This window comes from Glandiceps talaboti, chromosome 18 (assembly GCF_964340395.1).
Source record: "Glandiceps talaboti chromosome 18, keGlaTala1.1, whole genome shotgun sequence".
NCBI lineage: Eukaryota > Metazoa > Hemichordata > Enteropneusta > Spengelidae > Glandiceps > Glandiceps talaboti.
The window spans coordinates 22,214,635-22,242,035 of NC_135566.1; the positions used below are offsets into that span (position 1 = coordinate 22,214,635).

The window sequence follows — 27,401 nt, forward strand, 5'->3', positions numbered from 1 at the left end:
ACAATGCTGATTATACAATTTAGTCAACTATTTACAATAAAGTTTACATAGTGCTGTTAAACAATGCTGATTATACAATTTAGTCAACTATTTACAATAAAGTTTACATAGTGCTGTTAAACAATGCTGATTATACAATTCAGTTAACTATTTACTGTAAATCATGTTATCTAACCATAACCAATAAATAGAAAGAAAGACAATGCACATGACTTGTCTTCATCATATTATGCTCCAAGATAGAATAAAAACAGGTAGACTTTTACTGAAAGAACAAATATAACATTTATAGTAGAAATTTCATGAAATAGTTTTTCTATTCCTTACTTGGAAATGTGTCAAAGCCATCTAGTATGAACACCTTGAATATGGAATGTTACCTTGACAACTAAAGAAACAGATGGTCAATTATCGACAGACATTTCTGTATATTGTCATTATTCATCTTTACAGAAAGAAATGCAATAAATAAGAAATAACATCATGGTTTTCAACAGAGTATTTTATCAAAATTCACACAACATTAAGTAGTATACAATATATCAACCTATATATTTGACCCATTTTACTTAATATATAATAAGTCAATTCTATTCCCAATATTCTATGTCTGTCTATCTCTGTTTCCCCCTTCCTCCCTCCCTCCTCTAATCTTTTTCAATAATTCTACATGTTATTATATTCATTAATATAATTATTACATCTATTTACCATGTTTAGTTTATGTTTTGTATGATTGCTTATAAATCATGTTGTTATACACAATTTACAATCAAATAATACTAGTATACAGTTTACAGTAATACTAATAATTTAGTATCAAATCACTGTTATCATTTGTTTGTATACACTGTTATGCCCTAGTCAACCCAGCTGTACACATGGGGATCTGGTAGGATACAGCTGTATACATGGGGACCTGGTAGGATACAGCTGTACACATGGGGCCCTGGTAGGATACAGCTGTACACATGGGGACCTGGTAGGATACAGCTGTACACATGGGGACCTGGTAGGATACGGCTGTACACATGGGGATCTGGAAGGATACGGCTGTACACATGGGGATCTGGTAGGATACAGCTGTATACATGGGGATCGATCTGGTAGGATACAGCTGTATACATGGGGACCTGGTAGGATACAGCTGTACACATGGGGACCTGGTAGGATACAGCTGTACACATGGGGATCTGGAAGGATACGGCTGTACACATGGGGATCTGGTAGGATACAGCTGTATACATGGGGACCTGGTAGGATACAGCTGTACACATGGGGACCTGGTAGGATACAGCTGTACACATGGGGATCTGGTAGGATACAGCTGTACACATGGGGATCGATCTGGTAGGATACAGCTGTATACATGGGTATCTGGTAGGATACAGCTGTACACATGGGGATCTGGTAGGATACAGCTGTATACATGGGGATCTGGTAGGATACAGCTGTATACATGGGGATCTGGTAGGATACAGCTGTACACATGGAGACCTGGTAGGATACAGCTGTATACATGGGGATCTGGTAGGATACAGCTGTACACATGGGGATCTGGTAGGATACAGCTGTACACATGGGGATCGATCTGGTAGGATACAGCTGTATACATGGGTATCTGGTAGGATACAGCTGTACACATGGGGATCTGGTAGGATACAGCTGTATACATGGGGATCTGGTAGGATACAGCTGTATACATGGGGACCTGGTAGGATACAGCTGTACACATGGAGACCTGGTAGGATCCCTTTGTACAGGGATTTAAACTCCAAAAATACCTGTAGTTATAACTGTACACCCTTTATACACAACACTGCCTTACTACAACATTGCTTTTTTTGAAGAATAAGGACATTATTATAGTATCTTATATTATATTATATTATATTATATTATATTATATTATATTATATTATATTATATTATACAAGTATATTGATGGTGCAAATCAAGATATTTGATTGGTCAAGACAACAAGCTAACACATCTAAAATTGTGATCTATGCACAGTTAGCGAGACTCTAAATGGCCCTGAATGAGAGTAGTATACTCATTTTTTGATCACAATTGTCTGTATCCATATCTTGGCCATGGTATTCACACTACCAATCAGCTGCACAACACTAAGTTATTAATGCAAAATGCTAATATTTTCCCTGCTTGGAATATCGGAAGCCCTAGAATTGTCCGATGTTTACTCAAAACCATCACCTTAGAGCAGTTCAGCATAAGCATACAGCGTTGTTCTTGGTACCATAAATATGCTGACACTGTGTGCAGGCAGATCATGTATGTAAATCCATCACAAATCGAATCTAACTTCAGACCAATCACAAATGAACTTGCCACTGTACAAACTAAGAAATACTACATATATACACTGCACAGTATTAAACTATTCATTGTTTATATATAGATATTTAGTGATGTTGTCCTTGACTTCATATCATGAGAATGTCCCCATAATGGAAGAAATTCAACAGATATTCAGGTTCTGGGGCCGATCTATACCTGCACTTCATTTCACTCTAAAGTGCAGTTTGTTTTGCCGTTTTTTTTTAAAGTTCCGATGCAAATTGCAATATACACTCATGCATGTATGCCATCAACTGGTCAAAACCTCAGGGTAAACCATCCCCAGGGAGTGGTTTATTGCTTAAGTATAGTTATATAGTTTATTTGACTCGAAATGACTTTTTACACAATATAATTTATGGTCAAGGGTATATCTAACTACAAAACATGTCAACAATAAATAGTAATCTGACTTGTAATACAATTTATTCAATATAACTTTTTTATAGTTTGTTTTCTTGAAGTATTTTTCTAACAAATGTCCCTAGGTTATTGGCAATAAATCTATCCTTACTACCCAACAATGTAATAAATAACTCACTATTTGTCAATTTAGTAATGCTTTCTTTGTACATGGATATTTCATAAAAAATTGAATGCAAGCATTATTTGTGTATATTTTTACATTCAAGTAAAGCAAGGATTTCACTGCCAAAAGACTGGTTTGTGAACATATTACAAAATATTAACTGTGGAGGTATGCCTATGTAAATGATCTTCATTTATATTTATTGTGAGACTAAGTACTCTTGTATCTTACATTTGTTAAGTTCATTAACCTCACCTGTCTACAATCCATATTATCAAACTACAATATCATAATCAATTCTTGTTTACCTCTAACATTTTGGCACATATCAATATTATTTTGAACAGGAATAATAGAAATACATACTATTTACAATAAATTGTCAACATTTTGGTTCAAAAATGACCAAGTTTATTAAGAAACATAGTCACAATATGAAGTCAGCATATTTCCCATAATATATTTGTATTCAAAGACCTACTAAAACTATAGGTATAATGACTTACTCTTAATATTATACACACCTGTGTTAGGTATAATGACTTACTCTTAATATTATACACCCTGAACAGTACTGAATCACCTGTGTTAGGTATAATGACTTACTCTTAATATTATACACCCTGAACAGTACTGAATCACCTGTGTTAGGTATAAAGACTTACTCTTAATATTATACACCCTGAACAGTACTGAATCACATGTGTTAGGTATAATGACTTACTCTTAATATTATACACCCTGAACAGTACTGAATCACCTGTGTTAGGTATAATGACTTACTCTTAATATTATACACCCTGAACAGTACTGAATCACCTGTGTTAGGTATAAAGACTTACTCTTAATATTATACACCCTGAACAGTACTGAATCACCTGTGTTAGGTATAATGACTTACTCTTAATATTATACACCCTGAACAGTACTGAATCACCTGTGTTAGGTATAATGACTTACTCTTAATATTATACACCCTGAACAGTACTGAATCACCTGTGTTAGGTATAATGACTTACTCTTAATATTATACACCCTGAACAGTACTGAATCACCTGTGTTAGGTATAATGACTTACTCTTAATATTATACACCCTGAACAGTACTGAATCACCTGTGTTAGGTATAATGACTTACTCTTAATATTATACACCCTGAACAATACTGAATCACCTGTGTTAGGTATAATGACTTACTCTTAATATTATACACCCTGAACAGTACTGAATCACCTGTGTTAGGTATAATGACTTACTCTTAATATTATACACCCTGAACAGTACTGAATCACCTGTGTTAGGTATAATGACTTACTCTTAATATCATACACCCTGAACAGTACTGAATCACCTGTGTTAGGTATAATGACTTACTCTTAATATTATACACCCTGAACAGTACTGAATCACCTGTGTTAGGTATAATGACTTACTCTTAATATTATACACCCTGAACAGTACTGAATCACCTGTGTTAGGTATAATGACTTACTCTTAATATTATACACCCTGAACAGTACTGAATCACCTGTGTTAGGTATAATGACTTACTCTTAATATTATACACCCTGAACAGTACTGAATCACCTGTGTTAGGTATAATGACTTACTCTTAATATTATACACCCTGAACAGTACTGAATCACCTGTGTTAGGTATAATGACTTACTCTTAATATCATACACCCTGAACAGTACTGAATCACCTGTGTTAGGTATAATGACTTACTCTTAATATTATACACACCTGTGTTAGGTATAATGACTTACTCTTAATATTATACACCCTGAACAGTACTGAATCACCTGTGTTAGGTATAATGACTTACTCTTAATATTATACACCCTGAACAGTACTGAATCACCTGTGTTAGGTATAATGACTTACTCTTAATATTATACACCCTGAACAGTACTGAATCACCTGTGTTAGGTATAATGACTTACTCTTAATATTATACACCCTGAACAGTACTGAATCACCTGTGTTAGGTATAATGACTTACTCTTAATATTATACACACTGAACAGTACTGAATCACCTGTGTTGGATATAATGACTTACTCTTAATATTATACACACTGAACAGTACTGAATCACCTGTGTTGGATATAATGACTTACTCTTAATATTATATACACTGAACAGTACTGAATCACCTGTGGTAAACCTACTTATACATAGCTGTACACATATACAAGAAATCAAATTGAATTGGATTTTGTGTATTTTGAACAGCAGAATACAACTTTGTGTATATGTGGATATCAAAAACAGAGTACATATTACTATTAGTACCAAAAATTGGGCAGTGACAAAGTTTACAAAAAAATGTTGCAATATCAAGTCACCATGTTTTATATAAATATTAGAAACTGAAAGCTATCTAAACATTAAATGTATCACAAGTTTGTGGTTTCTTTACCACAGTTTGCAATCTTTTTGGTATTTTTGTGGATAGTGAATATAAAGCACCATTTGCATTGGACACATTGTTTGTTGATGTACTTCCTGACCTCAACTATCAAAGTAATGTTAGATCTATGACCTTTACTAATGATAGTAGCATCTGTAATATTTTACGTGTCTTACAGAAGCCAGTACTGTCATCTCCTTTCAAATTCCTGCCCTATGTTATTTGTGTGACCTTCACAACTATGATGACATCAGAACACATTCCTTACCTTCAGTATTGGAAACAAAGTAGTTAAATTATCTTCATCACAATTTTAATGATGACAGCAATTATTTGCCTACAGTAACCCAAATTTAACACATCTATGTTTCATCTCTAACATTACCTTAGAGTGACATTTGACCTCTCCATTGAAGTGATACATTTATTGTTGCCATTACATTTTATTCTGACAACTCAGGTCATGATTTTCATAAGACCATCACAATAGTCGTCATCTTTTCTTTCTCTTGGCACCAAAGACTAAGGTCACTCAACTCCAGTACCATGCTAGACAATCAAACTTACTAACACATGCAGCTGGAGGGGCCATCTCCTCATCAAACTTACTAACACATGCAGCTGGAGGGGCCATCTCCTCATCAAAATCACAAAATGAAGTCATAAATGTAACACAGAAATACATCATACACTTGTTATGACCTATTACTTAACTTGGAATATCACCATAGGTTACTGATTATTATGTCTGTATGGACAGCTTACCTTGGAATATCACCATAGGTTACTAATTATGTCTGTATGAACAGCTTAACTTGGAATATCACCATAGGTTACTGATTATTATGTCTGTATGGACAGCTTACCTTGGAATATCACCATAGGTTACTGATTATTATGTCTGTATGGACAGCTTAACTTTGAATATCACCATAGGTTACTAATTATTATGTCTGTATGGACAGCTTAACTTAGAATATCACCATAGGTTACTAATTATTATGTCTGTATGGACAGCTTAACTTGGAATATCACCATAGGTTACTGATTATTATGTCTGTATGGACAGCTTAACTTGGAATATCACCATAGGTTACTAATTATTATGTCTGTATGGACAGCTTAACTTAGAATATCACCATAGGTTACTAATTATTATGTCTGTATAGACAGCTTAACTTGGAATATCACCATAGGTTACTGATTATTATGTCTGTATGGACAGCTTAACTTGGAATATCACCATAGGTTACTGATTATTATGTCTGTATGGACAGCTTAACTTGGAATATCACCATAGGTTACTAATTATTATGTCTGTATGGACAGCTTAACTTGGAATATCACCATAGGTTACTGATTATTATGTCTGTATGGACAGCTTAACTTGGAATATCACCATAGGTTACTGATTAGTATGTCTGTATTGGAATATCACCATAGGTTACTGTCTGTATGGACAGCTTAACTTGGAATATCACCATAGGTTACTGATTATTATGTCTGTATGGACAGCTTAACTTGGAATATCACCATAGGTTACTGATTATTATGTCTGTATGGACAGCTTAACTTGGAATATCACCATAGGTTACTGATTATTATGTCTGTATGAACAGCTTAACTTGGAATATCACCATAGGTTACTAATTATTATGTCTGTATGGACAGCTTAACTTGGAATATCACCATAGGTTACTGATTTTAGTAAATATCCATAATCATTTTAAAATCAATGAAAAAACAAACAAATGAAGTAATCTTGAATTGAATAGAGTCAGTCAGTCAAGGCTATATGTACTGATACTTAGTATTAAAACCTAGTAACATGACCCTGACCTACATTCCTAATCAAAAATCCAAATATTTATCTTTCCATCTTTAGAATTCAAACTAAGACAGTGTACACACCACAATGTTATACTATTGCTATTATTTTTCATCTTAATCCATTATTTTTTGAAATTCCATTTTTTAACATTACTGCAATATTTGCTACACTTTGTGTTTAACATGATATATTCATGATATAATTTATTCCACTTCTAGCAACACCTCTGGTTTTCTTTCTTTCAGTCTCCAATGTCATGGAAATATCATTTCCAATTCTTTCATTTTCACAATCTAGTTGATAACTACAATATCAATGAAATCAATCAATATTGTGGGGCACACATGTTGTCACGTATGCTAAAGCCTTGAATGGAAACAGTGTACTAGTTAATTTACATTACTTTCCAATTAGTGGTGACAGCTCAGTATACACTGTGTGCATGGAATCAAATCTACTTTAAAATGTCACCTTTGTTATTTTTCATCCTTGAGTTGTTGCTATAGCAACAGTCAGCCCCAATCTTCACCATTATGATACGTTTAAAGTACGACTGTGCTGTTGATGGGAACTTGTTCATCTTACCCTTCTTAATGTGAAGGTTTCCTCTGTGAGTCATGGCCAAGTTATGTGCACTCTCAATACAAATGTAGTTGGACTAGTTGTGTCCTGATGACTCTTGAAGTCAAGGCAAGTCACAGCTGATTCAAACTGTGAAGTGCTTTTCAGGAGAAGGTCAGAACCTAGAATCTCACATAACCTTACTATGTAACATGTCTTACATTGAGGTCAATTCATACATGCTTAAATTCACTTTAAAAAATGCAATAAATTAAGTATATTACTCACACTTATTTTCCAAAAACAAAGTATATGCAGACATTTTTAGTTTTCATTTTAGACATGTCATCTTTGACAAACAATCCAAATAAATTAGAAAACATGTTTAATGCAGATAATAACAAATACAATAATACAACATAAACAAAATAACTAATGTAGAAATAACTACAGCGAAAACTAGAAATCAGCTAATAAATACAATACAAATTGTTAAGAAAAACAAACTGCCCACACATATCAGGTTACATTTAGCTATAATTTCAAGTTCCTGAAAATGATAAATACTGGTATCAAGGCTTAAAGGCCCACTTAGAAAAAGAATTAAAATTTAGGTGTGAAAAACAGTTGTCTGACAGAGATATAGACAAAGTTGGTACAGAATAAAATCCTATGTTATCCTAATGGCTCCACTGATAACACTAATGTGACAACTTGGGATTGAAACCCTGGCCTTTAAGGTTTAGGTAATAAATATTTCAAAAGTGAAGAAGAAAAAAAAACATATATTAATATTGATACAATATTAGTGTTTATTACAATCCAAATATGTAGAGAAATCATTTTTTTAAAAAGCACAGTTAGTTATTATTATTATGTATTTGTACTTGTTTTCTAGTTGGGTTCACTTTGAAGTCCCAAAATATAATTTGTTTATTACAATTTCAAATGCAAGGTTAGTTGCTGAGAAAGAAACAGCTGGACAATGTGTCATGATGATATTAATTTGTCACATATAAATGACCAGCTAATAAAATCATCCCAATGCAACCAAAAGAACCACAATCCATTTAACTCCTAAATTTCCACAATACATGTACATTCTTTGATATGCAACAATTCCACAATACATGTACATTCTCTGATATGCAACAATTCCACAATACATATACAATGCAACAATTCCACAATACATATACAATGCAACAATTCCACAATACATGTACATTCTCTGATATGCAACAATTCCACAATACATATACAATCTCTCTGATATGCATCATGCCATGATAAATCAACAATTCAAGAAAATGTGCATGTGTTCTTTGTTTTATTTTAATGAATTAGACATTCTGTCCACAGTTGACAGGACCCTGGGACTGGAGTGAAAGCTAAGTCACCCTTGATCAATTGTTGACAAAAGAGCTTGGAAAGTTATCATTATACAGTACACGGTAGACCTGGGGTCGGTGACCTTAACCAGCTAACTATGCATTGTATGCAAACTAACTTCCCATCTGTGCCAATTACTTGTATATTTGTCACCATTTCAATCAGGCAAACTTTCCTCACCATCAAAATAACTTTCTTTCAACCTAAAATTTCACACAAGAATGCAAAGTTTCTTTTGAAATTTTCTACACCTTATAATTTGATTGAAATATAGAGATTCAATTTGAAGTTTGACATACTGTACATTTTAAGACTACAGCAAAGTAAACATGTTTTATTACATTATCAATGCTCATTATTGAAGTCTCATGCCCCTTAACAAAGTAAAGCTTCCAAACTTTGACACAAAAATGAAATTTACTGGTGTTATGTACATGCACACTAAAAAGACACTGAAAAAAATTCAGTCTGAAAATATATACAACGTATAAAATAGTGGAGAAGAAATGTTGACAGAACAGTTGAACTAAAATGTTAGTTTAAAACAACAGTGTATCACATCTCAGATATCATCAATAAATGTATTCAAATGATTTACAGCCTATATTCTATGCTATGTGCTCACCTTGCAATTACTCAACTTGGTCGTTTTTTTAACAGTCTGCTCTATGTGTACAAAGGTGTGTAGAGTTTGTACAACATGTCTATGCTGTTACTAACATACATGATTCAAGTAACCAGGTGTACAATGTAAATAACAGGTGGTTATATTCATTATGTATATGTCTACCTTACTATTGTCTAGTGTTTACTTACTACCTGAGTCTATTGTTTCATGCTATGTTTTGGTGTCTGCCAGCAACATGTGCCATTTATCAATACTTAATGGGTGACACACTTAAGTGAATGGTGTGCCAGACAGCGTTTAATGAACTCTCTATTCACTGATGTTCTGTGAATACACAGTCACAGCCATACATATTAGTCACAGCAGAGTTTTCACAATGTTTTGGGTTAGACCTGCTGTGAAACTATCTTGTTCCCCTGAAGCCCTGACCTACTACTATACAATAGAACACAATATAAATAATGGGTATTTGTACATAGCCACTACCAGGGTCATTCACATAACACAACCACTAGATAAAGTACAAAACTAACATTAAAAAAACCTACAAGTCATCATAATATATCTGGTATGTATTTCCTAGTTGAACGTTAGACAACTATTGCTTTACTAAACAAAATGGGTGACTGAATAAATTGTAAATCTGAAATGAAATTTGTAAAGTGTGACTTAGATTAACCAATTGCTGAGTCACCAGTCTAATTCATCAGATTACATATTATCTCTATATTAAATGCAATCATCACTTAAACAGGTGAGTTTTTTTCCACAACAATTATGTGATTGCTAAGTATTTATTATGATGTCTTAATTTGTATCAGCTGTGTTAGTCCCATGATTAGTACACATCACAAGGAATGCTAATTTTAGTTTTATCAAATACAGAGATAGGTTTGATAAATAATGACCAAAGGTATTTTCATTCTGATTATATTCAAGATAACTTGTACACAAACACAGTTCTTGATAATATTGCCCTAATCACCTAGCCAACAATCAAAACAACACAAACCAAGATTACCAAAGATTCCGTCTTTTATAACATGCTGTATATCTCATATGTTGTTATGCCATGCTGCATATATCATATGTTGTTATGCCATGCTGCATATATCATATGTTGTTATGCCATGCTGCATATATCATATGTTGTTATGCCATGCTGCATATATCATAATATGTTGTTATGCCATGCTGCATATATCATATGTTGTTATGCCATGCTGCATATATCATAATCAAAACAACAAAATCAGACTTCCAAAACATGATAACTGTCTTTCAACTAAAGCTTTATGTTTTTGGAACACTTCATTTTATCTTTATTTTCTTTCTTTTGTATTCAAAATGTTGGTAGTTGTTTGTTTACCAATATAATTAATTACAATCACAGTAAAGAGTTCTCAAAAATCTGTTGAAAGAATCTCCATAAATTTGAACTGATTTTGTGACAATTTTATAGTAACAACCACAGGTAGGTGTTAACAAATTAACACTATACCTACAGTGGTTGTGCTAATAGATATAATAAAGTTAACACTATACCTACAGTGGTTGTGCTAATAGATATAATAAAGTTAACACTATACCTACAGTGGTTGTGCTAATAGATATAATAAAGTTAACACTATACCTACAGTGGTTGTGCTAATAGATAAAATAAAGTTAACACTATACCTACAGTGGTTGTGCTAATAGATATAATAAAGTTAACACTATACCTACAGTGGTTGTGCTAACAGATATAATAAAGTTAACACTATACCTACAGTGGTTGTGCTAATAGATATAATAAAGTTAACACTATACCTACAGTGGTTGTGCTAATAGATATAATAAAGTTAACACTATACCTACAGTGGTTATGCTAATAGATAAAATAAAGTTAACACTATACCTACAGTGGTTGTGCTAACAGATATAATAAAGTTAACACTATACCTACAGTGGTTGTGCTAATAGATATAATAAAGTTAACACTATACCTACAGTGGTTGTGCTAATAGATAAAATAAAGTTAACACTATACCTACAGTGGTTGTGCTAATAGATATAATAAAGTTAACATTATACCTACAGTGGTTGTGCTAATAGATATAATAAAGTTAACACAATACCTACAGTGGTTGTTCTAATAGATATAATAAAGTTAACACTATACCTACAGTGGTTGTGCTAATAGATATAATAAAGTTAACATTATACCTACAGTGGTTATGCTAATAGATAAAATAAAGTTAACACTATACCTACAGTGGTTGTGCTAATAGATATAATAAAGTTAACACTATACCTACAGTGGTTATGCTAATAGATAAAATAAAGTTAACACTATACCTACAGTGGTTGTGCTAATAGTAATAAAATATAAATATAAATATCCACTTGTATGTTTTGTAGCTTTTTGTCATTCGCCCGTGCTGTAGGCGATATGGCATCCCAAATTAACTGGTTTGTTTTCACTGTTGCCAAGCCCTCGCAGTTCTGCGGGCGAGCATTGTTCTCACTTTTAGTCAATTCAAGGTAACGTTCCTCCTCGATACCATTTTTGAATAGATCAGTTATGTTCTCTGCCAACGTAACATCGATATCCTTGTCACAATATTCTTGTACTTTGAATCGTTTCGTCATAGATGTAAATCTACTTTCCCCTCTCTCACTGTTATCGCCGTCAATGTCGGCTTCCTGTGACGTACGCTTTTGGGCACTAGGCGGGAAATCGTCATCATCACCACCTTCATTATATTCTAAGGACTGAGGTCCGTATTCGTAACTTTCCTCAAATTCCTTATTTTGATTTTCAATCTTATCTAGTCTCTCACATATGTTACCTACTGTGAGTTCTTGCCTCTGAACGGCCGATTGTATCGAGTGCATAATGGCGACTATGTCGCCGTCGTCTTTTTTCTTACTCGAACTTGTATGTCCCTTCGTGGCTAGTTTACCTTTGGTATTACTTTTTCCCGAACCACGTTCGGTTTTATCGGCTTTATTGTCATTGGAAACCTTTCCTGACATTCCAGCTACACTGATTGATTCGGATCCTTCATCCGTACCCGCTTGCGATGCTGAACTCATTGTACCACGTACAATGTCAACTTTTCGGCTGTATAATACAAATGTTTGTTAGATCGTCGATCTAAACTTTAGACTATAGTGTTCACACGACTATTCTACTTACTAGATGAGTCTCGATGCTCCTAGATGGTAGATGCAAACACTTTTATAACTTCACTCACGAACTTTCACAGCCATCTTCCCACTGCACACATGTGCACACTGATTCCCACGCATGCGCAGCACAATCTCATTGAAGACCGACTGAGATAATGACGAAATAGAAATATCCACTTGTATATCCACTTTGAATAAATCATAACTTGTGATTATTAATTATGATTTACTTCTTATCATATCACTTTGATGATAGATGAAATGATAAAAGACTAATTTGTAGCAACATTGTAGCAACAGGAGAAAGTAGGAATACATATTAAGTTATATTTAAGTCTAAGAATGCAACATATGTTTGAAGATATAATTTACGATATAATAAACCATGAAACGTGTTACTGTCATTGAGGAGTCATGTAATCACTTAGCCATGTTATTGTCATTGTGGGAGTCATGTAATCACTTAGCCATGTTATTGTCAATGAGGGAGTCATGTAATCACTTAGCCATGTTATTGTCATTGAGGGAGTCATGTAATCACTTAGACATGTTATTGTCAATGAGGGAGTCATGTAATCACTTAGCCATGTTATTGTCATTGAGGGAGTCATGTAATCACTTAGACATGTTATTGTCAATGAGGGAGTCATGTAATCACTTAGACATGTTATTGTCATTGAGGGAGTCATGTAATCACTTAGCCATGTTATTGTCAATGAGGAGTCATGTAATCACTTAGCCATGTTATTGTCAATGAGGGAGTCATGTAATCACTTAGCCATGTTATTGTCATTGAGGGAGTCATGTAATCACTTAGCCATGTTATTGTCAATGAGGGAGTCATGTAATCACTTAGCCATGTTATTGTCATTGAGGGAGTCATGTAATCACTTAGCCATGATATTGTCATTGAAGGAGTCATGTAATCACTTAGCCATGTTATTGTCAATGAGGGAGTCATGTAATCACTTAGCCATGTTATTGTCATTGAGGAAGTCATGTAATCACTTAGCCATGTTATTGTCATTGAGGGAGTCATGTAATCACTTAGCCATGTTATTGTCATTGAGGGAGTCATGTAATCACTTAGCCATGTTATTGTCAATGAGGGAGTCATGTAATCACTTAGCCATGTTATTGTCATTGAGGGAGTCATGTAATCACTTAGCCATGTTATTGTCAATGAGGGAGTCATGTAATCACTTAGCCATGTTATTGTCAATGAGGGAGTCATGTAATCACTTAGCCATGATATTGTCATTGAGGGAGTCATGTAATCACTTAGCCATGTTATTGTCAATGAGGGAGTCATGTAATCACTTAGCCATGTTATTGTCATTGAGGAAGTCATGTAATCACTTAGCCATGTTATTGTCATTGAGGGAGTCATGTAATCACTTAGCCATGTTATTGTCATTGAGGGAGTCATGTAATCACTTAGCCATGTTATTGTCATTGAGGGAGTCATGTAATCACTTAGCCATGTTATTGTCATTGAGGGAGTCATGTAATCACTTAGCCATGTTACTGTCATTGAGGGAGTCATGTAATCACTTAGCCATGTTATTGTCATTGAGGGAGTCATGTAATCACTTAGCCATGTTATTGTCATTGAGGAAGTCATGTAATCACTTAGCCATGTTATTGTCATTGAGGGAGTCATGTAATCACTTAGCCATGTTATTGTCATTGAGGGAGTCATGTAATCACTTAGCCATGTTATTGTCAATGAGGGAGTCATGTAATCACTTAGCCATGTTATTGTCATTGAGGGAGTCATGTAATCACTTAGCCATGTTATTGTCATTGAGGGAGTCATGTAATCACTTAGCCATGTTATTGTCATTGAGGGAGTCATGTAATCACTTAGCCATGTTATTGTCATTGAGGGAGTCATGTAATCACTTAGCCATGTTCATGGACTTTACCTTTATTGATGATGAAAGCATATACATTCCATAGTTGACAACTAATATCAAAATGTACATTTGGACAGTTTGACAGTGATGCAATCAATGTCCTTGAAACTATTCACCAGGTCAGTGAAACTCCACCTAACCGTCAATCAAACATTGCAACGTTTCTAGACAGCCTAACAAGCCAAAAAAAAAGTTACTTTAATATCAATGACATGTAAATTAATTTTAATGTTATCAGAACTTTCTTTCAGTTTCACTAATATTGCTTTGTATTTGATAAGTTTGTAAGTGAACCAAGGTTATTTACGGATATCACAATTGAATTCAACAGAGATATCTAGTCAATCCACCATACATTCTACATTGACAATAGACAATAAACAACATTAGACACGCCACCTAGCAATTCACTTCATGATTATGGCCTTGTTTGTACATTTATTGAGATTCTTAATGACAGTTTTCAAAAATACAAATTATCACAAAATCACATAAAATACAGCATCTAGGCTGTATAGTTACAGCCTTAATTCCAAACTTATACAGATTCATCATTTACAGAGATTCATTACACAATTTTGCAATTTTCAGAACTCAAACCTGCCAAATAAATGAATGCCTCAGTTATTACCAGACACTAAGTTCTAAATCATTTCTTTTTTATATTTTTAACTGGAAAAAATAAAAACAAAACGCTGACTACTAATCTTATTGTTTTCACCTTCATACTAAAAATCTCAATATCATACAATTTAATATAAAGTTTTAAGATGAAAGTTAAATAATAATAATACTTCTATTTATTTACTTTTTACTAATCCTTTGCATCATCTGCTTTAAGGTATAACACTATCACATATTACACCCATTTTTGTTGCCATTTATTACAGACAAAGCACACAATAACAAACACATTCTTTTGTAGGGGATTGTTTACAAGTACCAGTACTTTACTAAATTTAGTAAATAAAAAAAATCAATATTCTTTAAAGGGATAACAATTTTGAATTAGCAAAATCACTAATTGCATTTGAAAAAAGTTCATGATAAATTTAACAATAAAAATGTTAATTAAATGTTGTATGTTATGAAAAGTTTGCTAAGCATACCATGTCTGACATCAGACAGTATTATAGTAAAGTCTAAATTTGTTTTGACGATAGAGGTATACAGACTTTGGCACCTGACTATTACAACATAATTCTACTATTATTATGGTCTATTTATAGAGAAATAGCACACATCCACATAAGGTCATGACAATAGCAGGACTGTTGCCATCCATATTGTAAACAAAATAAACTATACATTGCTCATGAAAAATTTTCTGTTTTGAATTCTCTGGGGGTAATTACAATTTATTAAAACTGACTTTACGCCATTATGCATGTATACTGACATTTTCTCTCAAACTATATAGTCCAAAAAGTTATTTGAGTTTGAACCACAAAATTTTCAAGTTCTTTCTTTCTGTACAAACAACATACCAGCAGTCGACATTTCTAATTAGACGACTAAATATTGAAGTCATATAACTATTCTAGAAGGATAATATCAAAGTCAATGTTAACACTGGGGAGACTACACTGGTGTAGTCATGGCAAGCAGCCATAGCTACATAGGTAGGTGTACATACAAACATACAATGAAAGACAAACAAAATACATAAAATTAGGTTCACTTACAATATATTCCACATTACCAATGGTATATGCCTACACTGATTGTAATGATAACTTGTCCTAACACTGAACACATATGCTATCAGATAAAAACATACATCATTTTGAGATTTTCTTGTGGTAGAAAATATGGTCACACTAATAACGAGAAATCTAAATATAACTGTCATAAATGGTACATATGTCATGGTACCAAATCATGACTGAAGATTAGAAAAATAAACAATTAATAACCTGTGTTTTGGTACAAGGTTAGATGTACCTAAACACCTGCTACAGGACAAGTCCTGAATATACAAACAATAAGTGTTGAATGGCATCATGGAATTTTATCCCAATGATTTATTGTTATCTACTACTGGGGTGTAACTAAGTCAAATCTATGTCAGTTAACATTTTTTATGTAGTTCTAACAATTAAAGGTATGGAATGCTATGATATAAATTATACCAGATTGCCCTACTCCATTTTCAAGTTTTCTGCACTTTAGCAAATGCAATGTACTTGTTTTTCCAATACCTGTAAAATATCACATAGTGAATTATAGCTTTATAATGTAAAACTCCTCAAATCATACCTTACACAACTCCCAACATTGACATGACCAAAACCTAGTATTCTATCACATCTCGTGTACACCATAATATCTTATTCTCTGAATGCCATGTATCCCACAATAGTACACCATAATATCTTATTCTCTGAATGCCATGTATCCCACAATAATACACCATAATATCTTATTTTCTGAATGCCATGTATCCCACAATAGTACACCATAATATCTTATTCTCTGAATGCCATGTATCCCACAATAGTACACCATAATATCTTATTTTCTGAATGCCATGTATCCCACAATAGTACACCATAATATCTTATTCTCTGAATGCCATGTATCCCATAATAGTACACCATAATATCTTATTCTCTGAATGCCATGTATCCCATAATAGTACACCATAATCTTATTCTCTGAATGCCATATGTATCCCATAATAGTACACCATAATATCTTATTCTCTGAATGCCATGTATCCCACAATGCCATGTTCACATAACCATCACTCCTATTTAATTGTGTGACATCCTTTATGACTAATAAAAAAAGACTTGGTATGGGTCATTTATACCATACACAAGCCAGGTAAAAGACTTGGTATGGGTCATTTATACCATACACAAGCCAGGTAAAAGACTTGGTATGGGTCATTTATACCATACACAAGCCAGGTAAAAGACTTGGTATGGGTCATTTATACCATACACAAGCCAGGTAAAAGACTTGGTATGGGTCATTTATACCATACACAAGCCAGGTAAAAGACTTGGTATGGGTCATTTATACCATACACAAGCCAGGTAAAAGACTTGGTATGGGTCATTTATACCATACACAAGCCAGGTAAAAGACTTGGTATGGGTCATTTATACCATACACAAGCTAGGTAAAAGACTTGGTATGGGTCATTTATACCATACACAAGCCAGGTAAAAGACTTGGTATGGGTCATTTATACCATACACAAGCCAGGTAAAAGACTTGGTATGGGTCATTTATACCATACACAAGCCAGGTGAAAGACTTGGTATGGGTCATTTATACCATACACAAGCCAGGTAAAAGACTTGGTATGGGTCATTTATACCATACACAAGCCAGGTAAAAGACTTGGTATGGGTCATTTATACCATACACAAGCCAGGTAAAAGACTTGGTATGGGTCATTTATACCATACACAAGCCAGGTAAAAGACTTGGTATGGGTCATTTATACCATACACAAGCTAGGTAAAAGACTTGGTATGGGTCATTTATACCATACACAAGCCAGGTAAAAGACTTGGTATGGGTCATTTATACCATACACAAGCCAGGTAAAAGACTTGGTATGGGTCATTTATACCATACACAAGCCAGGTAAAAGACTTGGTATGGGTCATTTATACCATACACAAGCTAGGTAAAAGACTTGGTATGGGTCATTTATACCATACACAAGCCAGGTAAAAGACTTGGTATGGGTCATTTATACCATACACAAGCCAGGTAAAAGACTTGGTATGGGTCATTTATACCATACACAAGCCAGGTGAAAGACTTGGTATGGGTCATTTATACCATACACAAGCCAGGTAAAAGACTTGGTATGGGTCATTTATACCATACACAAGCCAGGTAAAAGACTTGGTATGGGTCATTTATACCATACACAAGCCAGGTAAAAGACTTGGTATGGGTCATTTATACCATACACAAGCCAGGTAAAAGACTTGGTATGGGTCATTTATACCATACACAAGCCAGGTAAAAGACTTGGTATGGGTCATTTATACCATACACAAGCCAGGTAAAAGACTTGGTATGGGTCATTTATACCATACACAAGCCAGGTTCAACAAAAAAAAATAGAATATATGCTCTGGTTGTTCTACATCATAAAAACGCACGTCTATGTCACAACAATAAATGTCTACATCATTGGTTCTGCTGTTTGAAAACACGAGTCAAAACACTCAAGATTGTATACTTTTCCCAATTTTTTTCCAATCTTTTATATATTACTGGTGATGGTATAATTATATTATTCCCCAGTATTTCTTCATTCAGCCAAAAAAAAACACTTGTGGCCTATAAGGGGTTGTCATTATTCGTCTAGCGATTCATAGTGACAAGGGCCCCTTAAGTCATTCATATTTTCCTTGGCTGAACAAAGACAAATATTGGGAATAACACTAAATATACAATTGTAAATAAGTAACAAATTATGTATTGTTATCTTTATCTATCCCACTATCTTACAACACTATATCAGATAATGTATTGATCTTTTCATCAAGTTATGTGTGGGAACCATTCATAATGTACATAGTTTGTTTTATAAGTCTTTGACAAAACAATTACAGCAGCAATTACATTGTATGACTGTTTAAGTCTAAAGAAGACTAAGATTATATAAGAAGGACACAAACACAATGATCCCCACTGGAAACAAGTATTTGACTTTGTGGATTATCCAAGTAATTGCTCAATTTGTACCAGTTTTTATTTGTACTGTATATTATTTATTCTGTGATCTTGTTGTTTTACTGAAATAAACTAATCTAATCTGTTCACCAATTCCAAATAAAATTTATATCATCAATAGTTTTGAGTATGCAAGCACAAGTCCAACTGACATAAGCCATAGTTGACAACAGGCAACCTTCCCTTTTGGAGATCCAGCAATTAATCAGATTTTGACAAGGTAGGATATATGATGGGGGCATGGTACACTATATAATCACACTGATGAAGTATTTGCTATTGTTGGCACAATCTATTTCTAGTTGTTGTTTACCCCTCTATCACCTGGATACAATAATATTTGCAGAATAAACTTGGCAAATGTTTAGCCAATGTATGAATGTTTTGGTGCAAGGTTAGTGGACAAGGAGAGCATAATGAGTCCTACATTAGATACACTATGCTTTCTCTGGGATTTCCCAATGATATCATAGTTTCTTCTGTCTTTGTTTTCGGTGTCTGGACATCGAGTTCAGACACCTAGATGTGTGTGACAGTCATAGCATACAAATACATGTTAACACTTGCCAATCCAGTTTGCTATTGTAATTCACTAAACTATGACATCATCGCTATAATTGTTGCCATGACTCAGCTGGTGACAAATACACTATTAGATATCACAGTCACACTGAGAGATGTACCACATATTATAAACTCGGTCATGTATTATATTAGCTTACCACTGCTGTATGTTGCCATGCCAACAGTTCTATTTGTAGCCACATGATTGATGGCTGGTCTATCCTTCTGGTCCAAACCAATAGACTGATGAGAAGTGAGTAAACTCTCACTATTGTTATTATCAATATCCCAAAGTTTAACACTACCACTTGAATACCTGAAAAATAACAATACATGTACCATGGTCAGTAACTTTTCCAAAATTCTTAACTTCTCTTTATTTCTTTGTTCTGAACTCGGACCACAATATATAAATTCTGATACACTATCTAAGACTCTGTCATTAATACTAGTACCATCAAAATTTGACCCAAACTATATCTGATAATAACTTATAAATTGACATCACCATGAATTAGGTGTAAAATTATTATGTGTGACAACAATAACATGCTTTCAAAAAGAAGGGTCCTCTCAGTCTTTTCTTTTTTCTTGCTTCCTCTGATTTTCTGTGTTTTTTTGGGGGGGTGGCTCACTTGATGAGGTATTTTTAAATCATGCGAGAGCTGTCACATGACGTGGCATTCCCGCCATTACTGCATTGCCCATTGCAGCGTGTAGCAAGCTAGGCAGCACAGACTGCCAGCCATACACAAATTTCTTCTTTTCTTTTTTTTTCTTTGCTTGTATTGTAGTTTATGTATTTTCTGGTAGACATTCTTGAACATGTAGTAGTGTTTTAACCATGTAGTACTTTTGTCAGGGGGGGGGGGGGACTTTTCAAGTGTTGTTATGTAATAAAGTTAACTCCACAATACTCTCAAATGTGTAAGTGTGATTTAAATATTTTATTTGATCTTGACAGCTGTGCCAAGCCTACCTGTAAATGTGAAGGACTAATGCTACTAGTACTATTTCAGCTATCCTAAAGGTAGCCTACCTACAGGCTACGTACCCTAGACTCAAAGGACTAATACTACTACTGTAACACTAGTCTGTTATGCTAACTGTAGCCTACCTGTAGACTTAAAGGACTAATACTACTACACTAGTCTGTTATGCTAACTGTAGCCTACCTGTAGACTCAAAGGACTAATACTACTACACTAGTCTGTTATGCTAACTGTAGCCTACCTGTAGACTTAAAGGACTAATACTACTACACTAGTCTGTTATGCTAACTGTAGCCTACCTGTAGACTCAAAGGACTAATACTACTACACTAGTCTGCTATGCTAACTGTAGCCTACCTGTAGACTTAAAGGACTAATACTACTACACTAGTCTGTTATGCTAACTGTAGCCTACCTGTAGACTCAAAGGACTAATGCTACTACACTAGTCTGTTATGCTAACTGTAGCCTACCTGTAGACTTAAAGGACTAATGCTACTACACTAGTCTGTTATGCTAACTGTAGCCTACCTGTAGACTCAAAGGACTAATGCTACTACACTAGTCTGTTATGCTAACTATAGCCTACCTGTAGACTTAAAGGACTAATGCTACTACACTAGTCTGTTATGCTAACTGTAGCCTACCTGTAGACTTAAAGGACTAATACTACTACACTAGTATGCTAACTGTAGCCTACCTGTAGACTTAAAGGACTAATGCTACTACACTAGTCTGTTATGCTAACTATAGCCTACCTGTAGACTTAAAGGACTAATACTACTACACTAGTATGCTAACTGTAGCCTACCTGTAGACTTAAAGGACTAATACTACTACACTAGTCTGTTATGCTAACTGTAGCCTACCTGTAGACTTAAAGGACTAATACTACTACTGTAACACTAGTCTGTTATGCTAACTGTAGCCTACCTGTAGACTCAAAGGACTAATACTACTACACTAGTCTGTTATGCTAACTGTAGCCTACCTGTAGACTTAAAGGACTAATGCTACTACACTAGTCTGTTATGCTAACTGTAGCCTACCTGTAGACTTAAAGGACTAATACTACTACTGTAACACTAGTCTGTTATGCTAACTGTAGCCTACCTGTAGACTCAAAGGACTAATGCTACTACACTAGTCTGTTATGCTAACTGTAGCCTACCTGTAGACTTAAAGGACTAATACTACTACTGTAACACTAGTCTGTTATGCTAACTATAGCCTACCTGTAGACTTAAAGGACTAATACTACTACTGTAACACTAGTCTGTTATGCTAACTGTAGCCTACCTGTAGACTTAAAGGACTAATACTACTACTGTAACACTAGTCTGTTATGCTAACTGTAGCCTACCTGTAGACTTAAAGGACTAATACTACTACTGTAACACTAGTCTGTTATGCTAACTATAGCCTACCTGTAGACTTAAAGGACTAATACTACTACTGTAACACTAGTCTGTTATGCTAACTGTAGCCTACCTGTAGACTCAAAGGACTAATTCTACTACACTAGTCTGTTATGCTAACTGTAGCCTACCTGTAGACTTAAAGGACTAATACTACTACACTAGTCTGTTATGCTAACTGTAGCCTACCTGTAGACTTAAAGGACTAATGCTACTACACTAGTATGCTAACTGTAGCCTACCTGTAGACTTAAAGGACTAATACTACTACTGTAACACTAGTCTGTTATGCTAACTGTAGCCTACCTGTAGACTCAAAGGACTAATACTACTACACTAGTCTGTTATGCTAACTGTAGCCTACCTGTAGACTCAAAGGACTAATTCTACTACACTAGTCTGTTATGCTAACTGTAGCCTACCTGTAGACTTAAAGGACTAATACTACTACACTAGTCTGTTATGCTAACTGTAGCCTACCTGTAGACTCAAAGGACTAATACTACTACTGTAACACTAGTCTGTTATGCTAACTGTAGCCTACCTGTAGACTTAAAGGACTAATACTACTACACTAGTCTGTTATGCTAACTGTAGCCTACCTGTAGACTTAAAGGACTAATACTACTACACTAGTCTGTTATGCTAACTGTAGCCTACCTGTAGACTTAAAGGACTAATACTACTACACTAGTCTGTTATGCTAACTGTAGCCTACCTGTAGACTCAAAGGACTAATACTACTACACTAGTCTGTTATGCTAACTATAGCCTACCTGTAGACTTAAAGGACTAATGCTACTACACTATTCTGTTATGCTAACTGTAGCTTACCTGTAGACTTAAAGGACTAATACTACTACACTAGTCTGTTATGCTAACTGTAGCCTACCTGTAGACTCAAAGGACATTACTACTACACTAGTCTGTTATGCTAACTATAGCCTACCTGTAGACTTAAAGGACTAATACTACTACTGTAACACTAGTCTGTTATGCTAACTGTAGCCTACCTGTAGACTTAAAGGACTAATACTACTACTGTAACACTAGTCTGTTATGCTAACTGTAGCCTACCTGTAGACTTAAAGGACTAATACTACTACACTAGTCTGTTATGCTAACTGTAGCCTACCTGTAGACTTAAAGGACTAATACTACTACACTAGTCTGTTATGCTAACTGTAGCCTACCTGTAGACTTAAAGGACTAATACTACTACTGTAACACTAGTCTGTTATGCTAACTGTAGCCTACCTGTAGACTTAAAGGACTAATACTACTACTGTAACACTAGTCTGTTATGCTAACTATAGCCTACCTGTAGACTTAAAGGACTAATACTACTACTGTAACACTAGTCTGTTATGCTAACTATAGCCTACCTGTAGACTCAAAGGACTAATACTACTACACTAGTCTGTTATGCTAACTATAGCCTACCTGTAGACTTAAAGGACTAATGCTACTACTGTAACACTAGTCTGTTATGCTAACTATAGCCTACCTGTAGACTTAAAGGACTAATACTACTACACTAGTCTGTTATGCTAACTGTAGCCTACCTGTAGACTTAAAGGACTAATACTACTACTGTAACACTAGTCTGTTATGCTAACTATAGCCTACCTGTAGACTTAAAGGACTAATGCTACTACTGTAACACTAGTCTGTTATGCTAACTATAGCCTACCTGTAGACTTAAAGGACTAATACTACTACACTAGTCTGTTATGCTAACTGTAGCCTACCTGTAGACTTAAAGGACTAATACTACTACTGTAACACTAGTCTGTTATGCTAACTGTAGCCTACCTGTAGACTTAAAGGACTAATACTACTACTGTAACACTAGTCTGTTATGCTAACTGTAGCCTACCTGTAGACTTAAAGGACTAATGCTACTACACTAGTCTGCTATGCTAACTGTAGCCTACCTGTAGACTTAAAGGACTAATACTACTACATTAGTCTGTTATGCTAACTATAGCCTACCTGTAGACTTAAAGGACTAATACTACTACACTAGTCTGCTATGCTAACTATAGCCTACCTGTAGACTTAAAGGATTAATACTACTACACTAGTCTGTTATCCTAACTGTAGCCTACCTGTAGACTCAAAGGACTAATACTACTACACTAGTCTGTTATGCTAACTGTAGCCTACCTGTAGACTCAAAGGACTAATGCTACTACACTAGTATGCTAACTGTAGCCTACCTGTAGACTCAAAGGACTAATACTACTACACTAGTCTGTTATGCTAACTGTAGCCTACCTGTAGACTTAAAGGACTAATACTACTACACTAGTCTGTTATGCTAACTGTAGCCTACCTGTAGACTTAAAGGACTAATACTACTACTGTAACACTAGTCTGTTATGCTAACTGTAGCCTACCTGTAGACTTAAAGGACTAATACTACTACACTAGTCTGTTATGCTAACTGTAGCCTACCTGTAGACTCAAAGGACTAATGCTACTACACTAGTCTGTTATGCTAACTGTAGCCTACCTGTAGACTCAAAGGACTAATACTACTACACTAGTCTGTTATGCTAACTATAGCCTACCTGTAGACTCAAAGGACATTACTACTACTGTAACACTAGTCTGTTATGCTAACTGTAGCCTACCTGTAGACTTAAAGGACTAATACTACTACACTAGTCTGTTATGCTAACTGTAGCCTACCTGTAGACTTAAAGGACTAATACTACTACTGTAACACTAGTCTGTTATGCTAACTGTAGCCTACCTGTAGACTCAAAGGACTAATACTACTACACTAGTCTGTTATGCTAACTGTAGCCTACCTGTAGACTCAAAGGACTAATGCTACTACACTAGTATGCTAACTGTAGCCTACCTGTAGACTCAAAGGACTAATACTACTACACTAGTCTGTTATGCTAACTGTAGCCTACCTGTAGACTTAAAGGACTAATACTACTACACTAGTCTGTTATGCTAACTGTAGCCTACCTGTAGACTTAAAGGACTAATACTACTACTGTAACACTAGTCTGTTATGCTAACTGTAGCCTACCTGTAGACTTAAAGGACTAATACTACTACACTAGTCTGTTATGCTAACTGTAGCCTACCTGTAGACTCAAAGGACTAATACTACTACACTAGTATGTTATGCTAACTATAGCCTACCTGTAGACTCAAAGGACATTACTACTACTGTAACACTAGTCTGTTATGCTAACTGTAGCCTACCTGTAGACTTAAAGGACTAATACTACTACACTAGTCTGTTATGCTAACTGTAGCCTACCTGTAGACTTAAAGGACTAATACTACTACACTAACACTAGTCTGTTATGCTAACTGTAGCCTACCTGTAGACTTAAAGGACTAATACTACTACTGTAACACTAGTCTGTTATGCTAACTGTAGCCTACCTGTAGACTTAAAGGACTAATACTACTACACTAGTCTGTTATGCTAACTGTAGCCTACCTGTAGACTCAAAGGACTAATACTACTACACTAGTATGTTATGCTAACTATAGCCTACCTGTAGACTCAAAGGACATTACTACTACTGTAACACTAGTCTGTTATGCTAACTGTAGCCTACCTGTAGACTCAAAGGACTAATACTACTACACTAGTCTGTTATGCTAACTGTAGCCTACCTGTAGACTCAAAGGACTAATGCTACTACACTAGTATGCTAACTGTAGCCTACCTGTAGACTTAAAGGACTAATACTACTACACTAGTCTGTTATGCTAACTGTAGCCTACCTGTAGACTTAAAGGACTAATACTACTACACTAGTCTGTTATGCTAACTGTAGCCTACCTGTAGACTTAAAGGACTAATACTACTACTGTAACACTAGTCTGCTATGCTAACTGTAGCCTACCTGTAGACTTAAAGGACTAATACTACTACTGTAACACTAGTCTGTTATCCTAACTGTAGCCTACCTGTAGACTTAAAGGACTAATACTACTACTGTAACACTAGTCTGCTATGCTAACTGTAGCCTACCTGTAGACTTAAAGGACTAATACTACTACTGTAACACTAGTCTGTTATGCTAACTGTAGCCTACCTGTAGACTTAAAGGACTAATACTACTACTGTAACACTAGTCTGTTATGCTAACTGTAGCCTACCTGTAGACTTAAAGGACTAATACTACTACTGTAACACTAGTCTGCTATGCTAACTGTAGCCTACCTGTAGACTTAAAGGACTAATACTACTACTGTAACACTAGTCTGTTATCCTAACTGTAGCCTACCTGTAGACTCAAAGGACTAATACTACTACACTAGTCTGTTATGCTAACTGTAGCCTACCTGTAGACTCAAAGGACTAATGCTACTACACTAGTATGCTAACTGTAGCCTACCTGTAGACTCAAAGGACTAATACTACTACACTAGTCTGTTATGCTAACTGTAGCCTACCTGTAGACTTAAAGGACTAATACTACTACACTAGTCTGTTATGCTAACTGTAGCCTACCTGTAGACTTAAAGGACTAATACTACTACTGTAACACTAGTCTGTTATGCTAACTGTAGCCTACCTGTAGACTCAAAGGACTAATACTACTACTGTAACACTAGTCTGTTATGCTAACTGTAGCCTACCTGTAGACTTAAAGGACTAATACTACTACACTAGTCTGTTATGCTAACTGTAGCCTACCTGTAGACTTAAAGGACTAATACTACTACTGTAACACTAGTCTGTTATGCTAACTGTAGCCTACCTGTAGACTTAAAGGACTAATACTACTACACTAGTCTGTTATGCTAACTGTAGCCTACCTGTAGACTCAAAGGACTAATACTACTACACTAGTATGTTATGCTAACTATAGCCTACCTGTAGACTCAAAGGACATTACTACTACTGTAACACTAGTCTG

The 27,401-nt window shown here is 34.9% G+C and overlaps 1 protein-coding gene across 2 annotated transcripts in view; it reads right to left on the bottom strand.

Moving 5' to 3' along the window:
• The window catches only part of LOC144448845 (F-box/WD repeat-containing protein 8-like), a 169,650-nt gene that overhangs the window by 110,437 nt on the left and 31,812 nt on the right, over window positions 1–27,401 (bottom strand). For both annotated transcript variants that reach the window (XM_078139155.1, XM_078139154.1), the window contains one exon: window positions 20,243–20,400. In XM_078139155.1, the coding sequence (XP_077995281.1) occupies window positions 20,243–20,400 (158 nt within the window). The remainder of the gene's footprint in view (window positions 1–20,242; window positions 20,401–27,401) is intronic.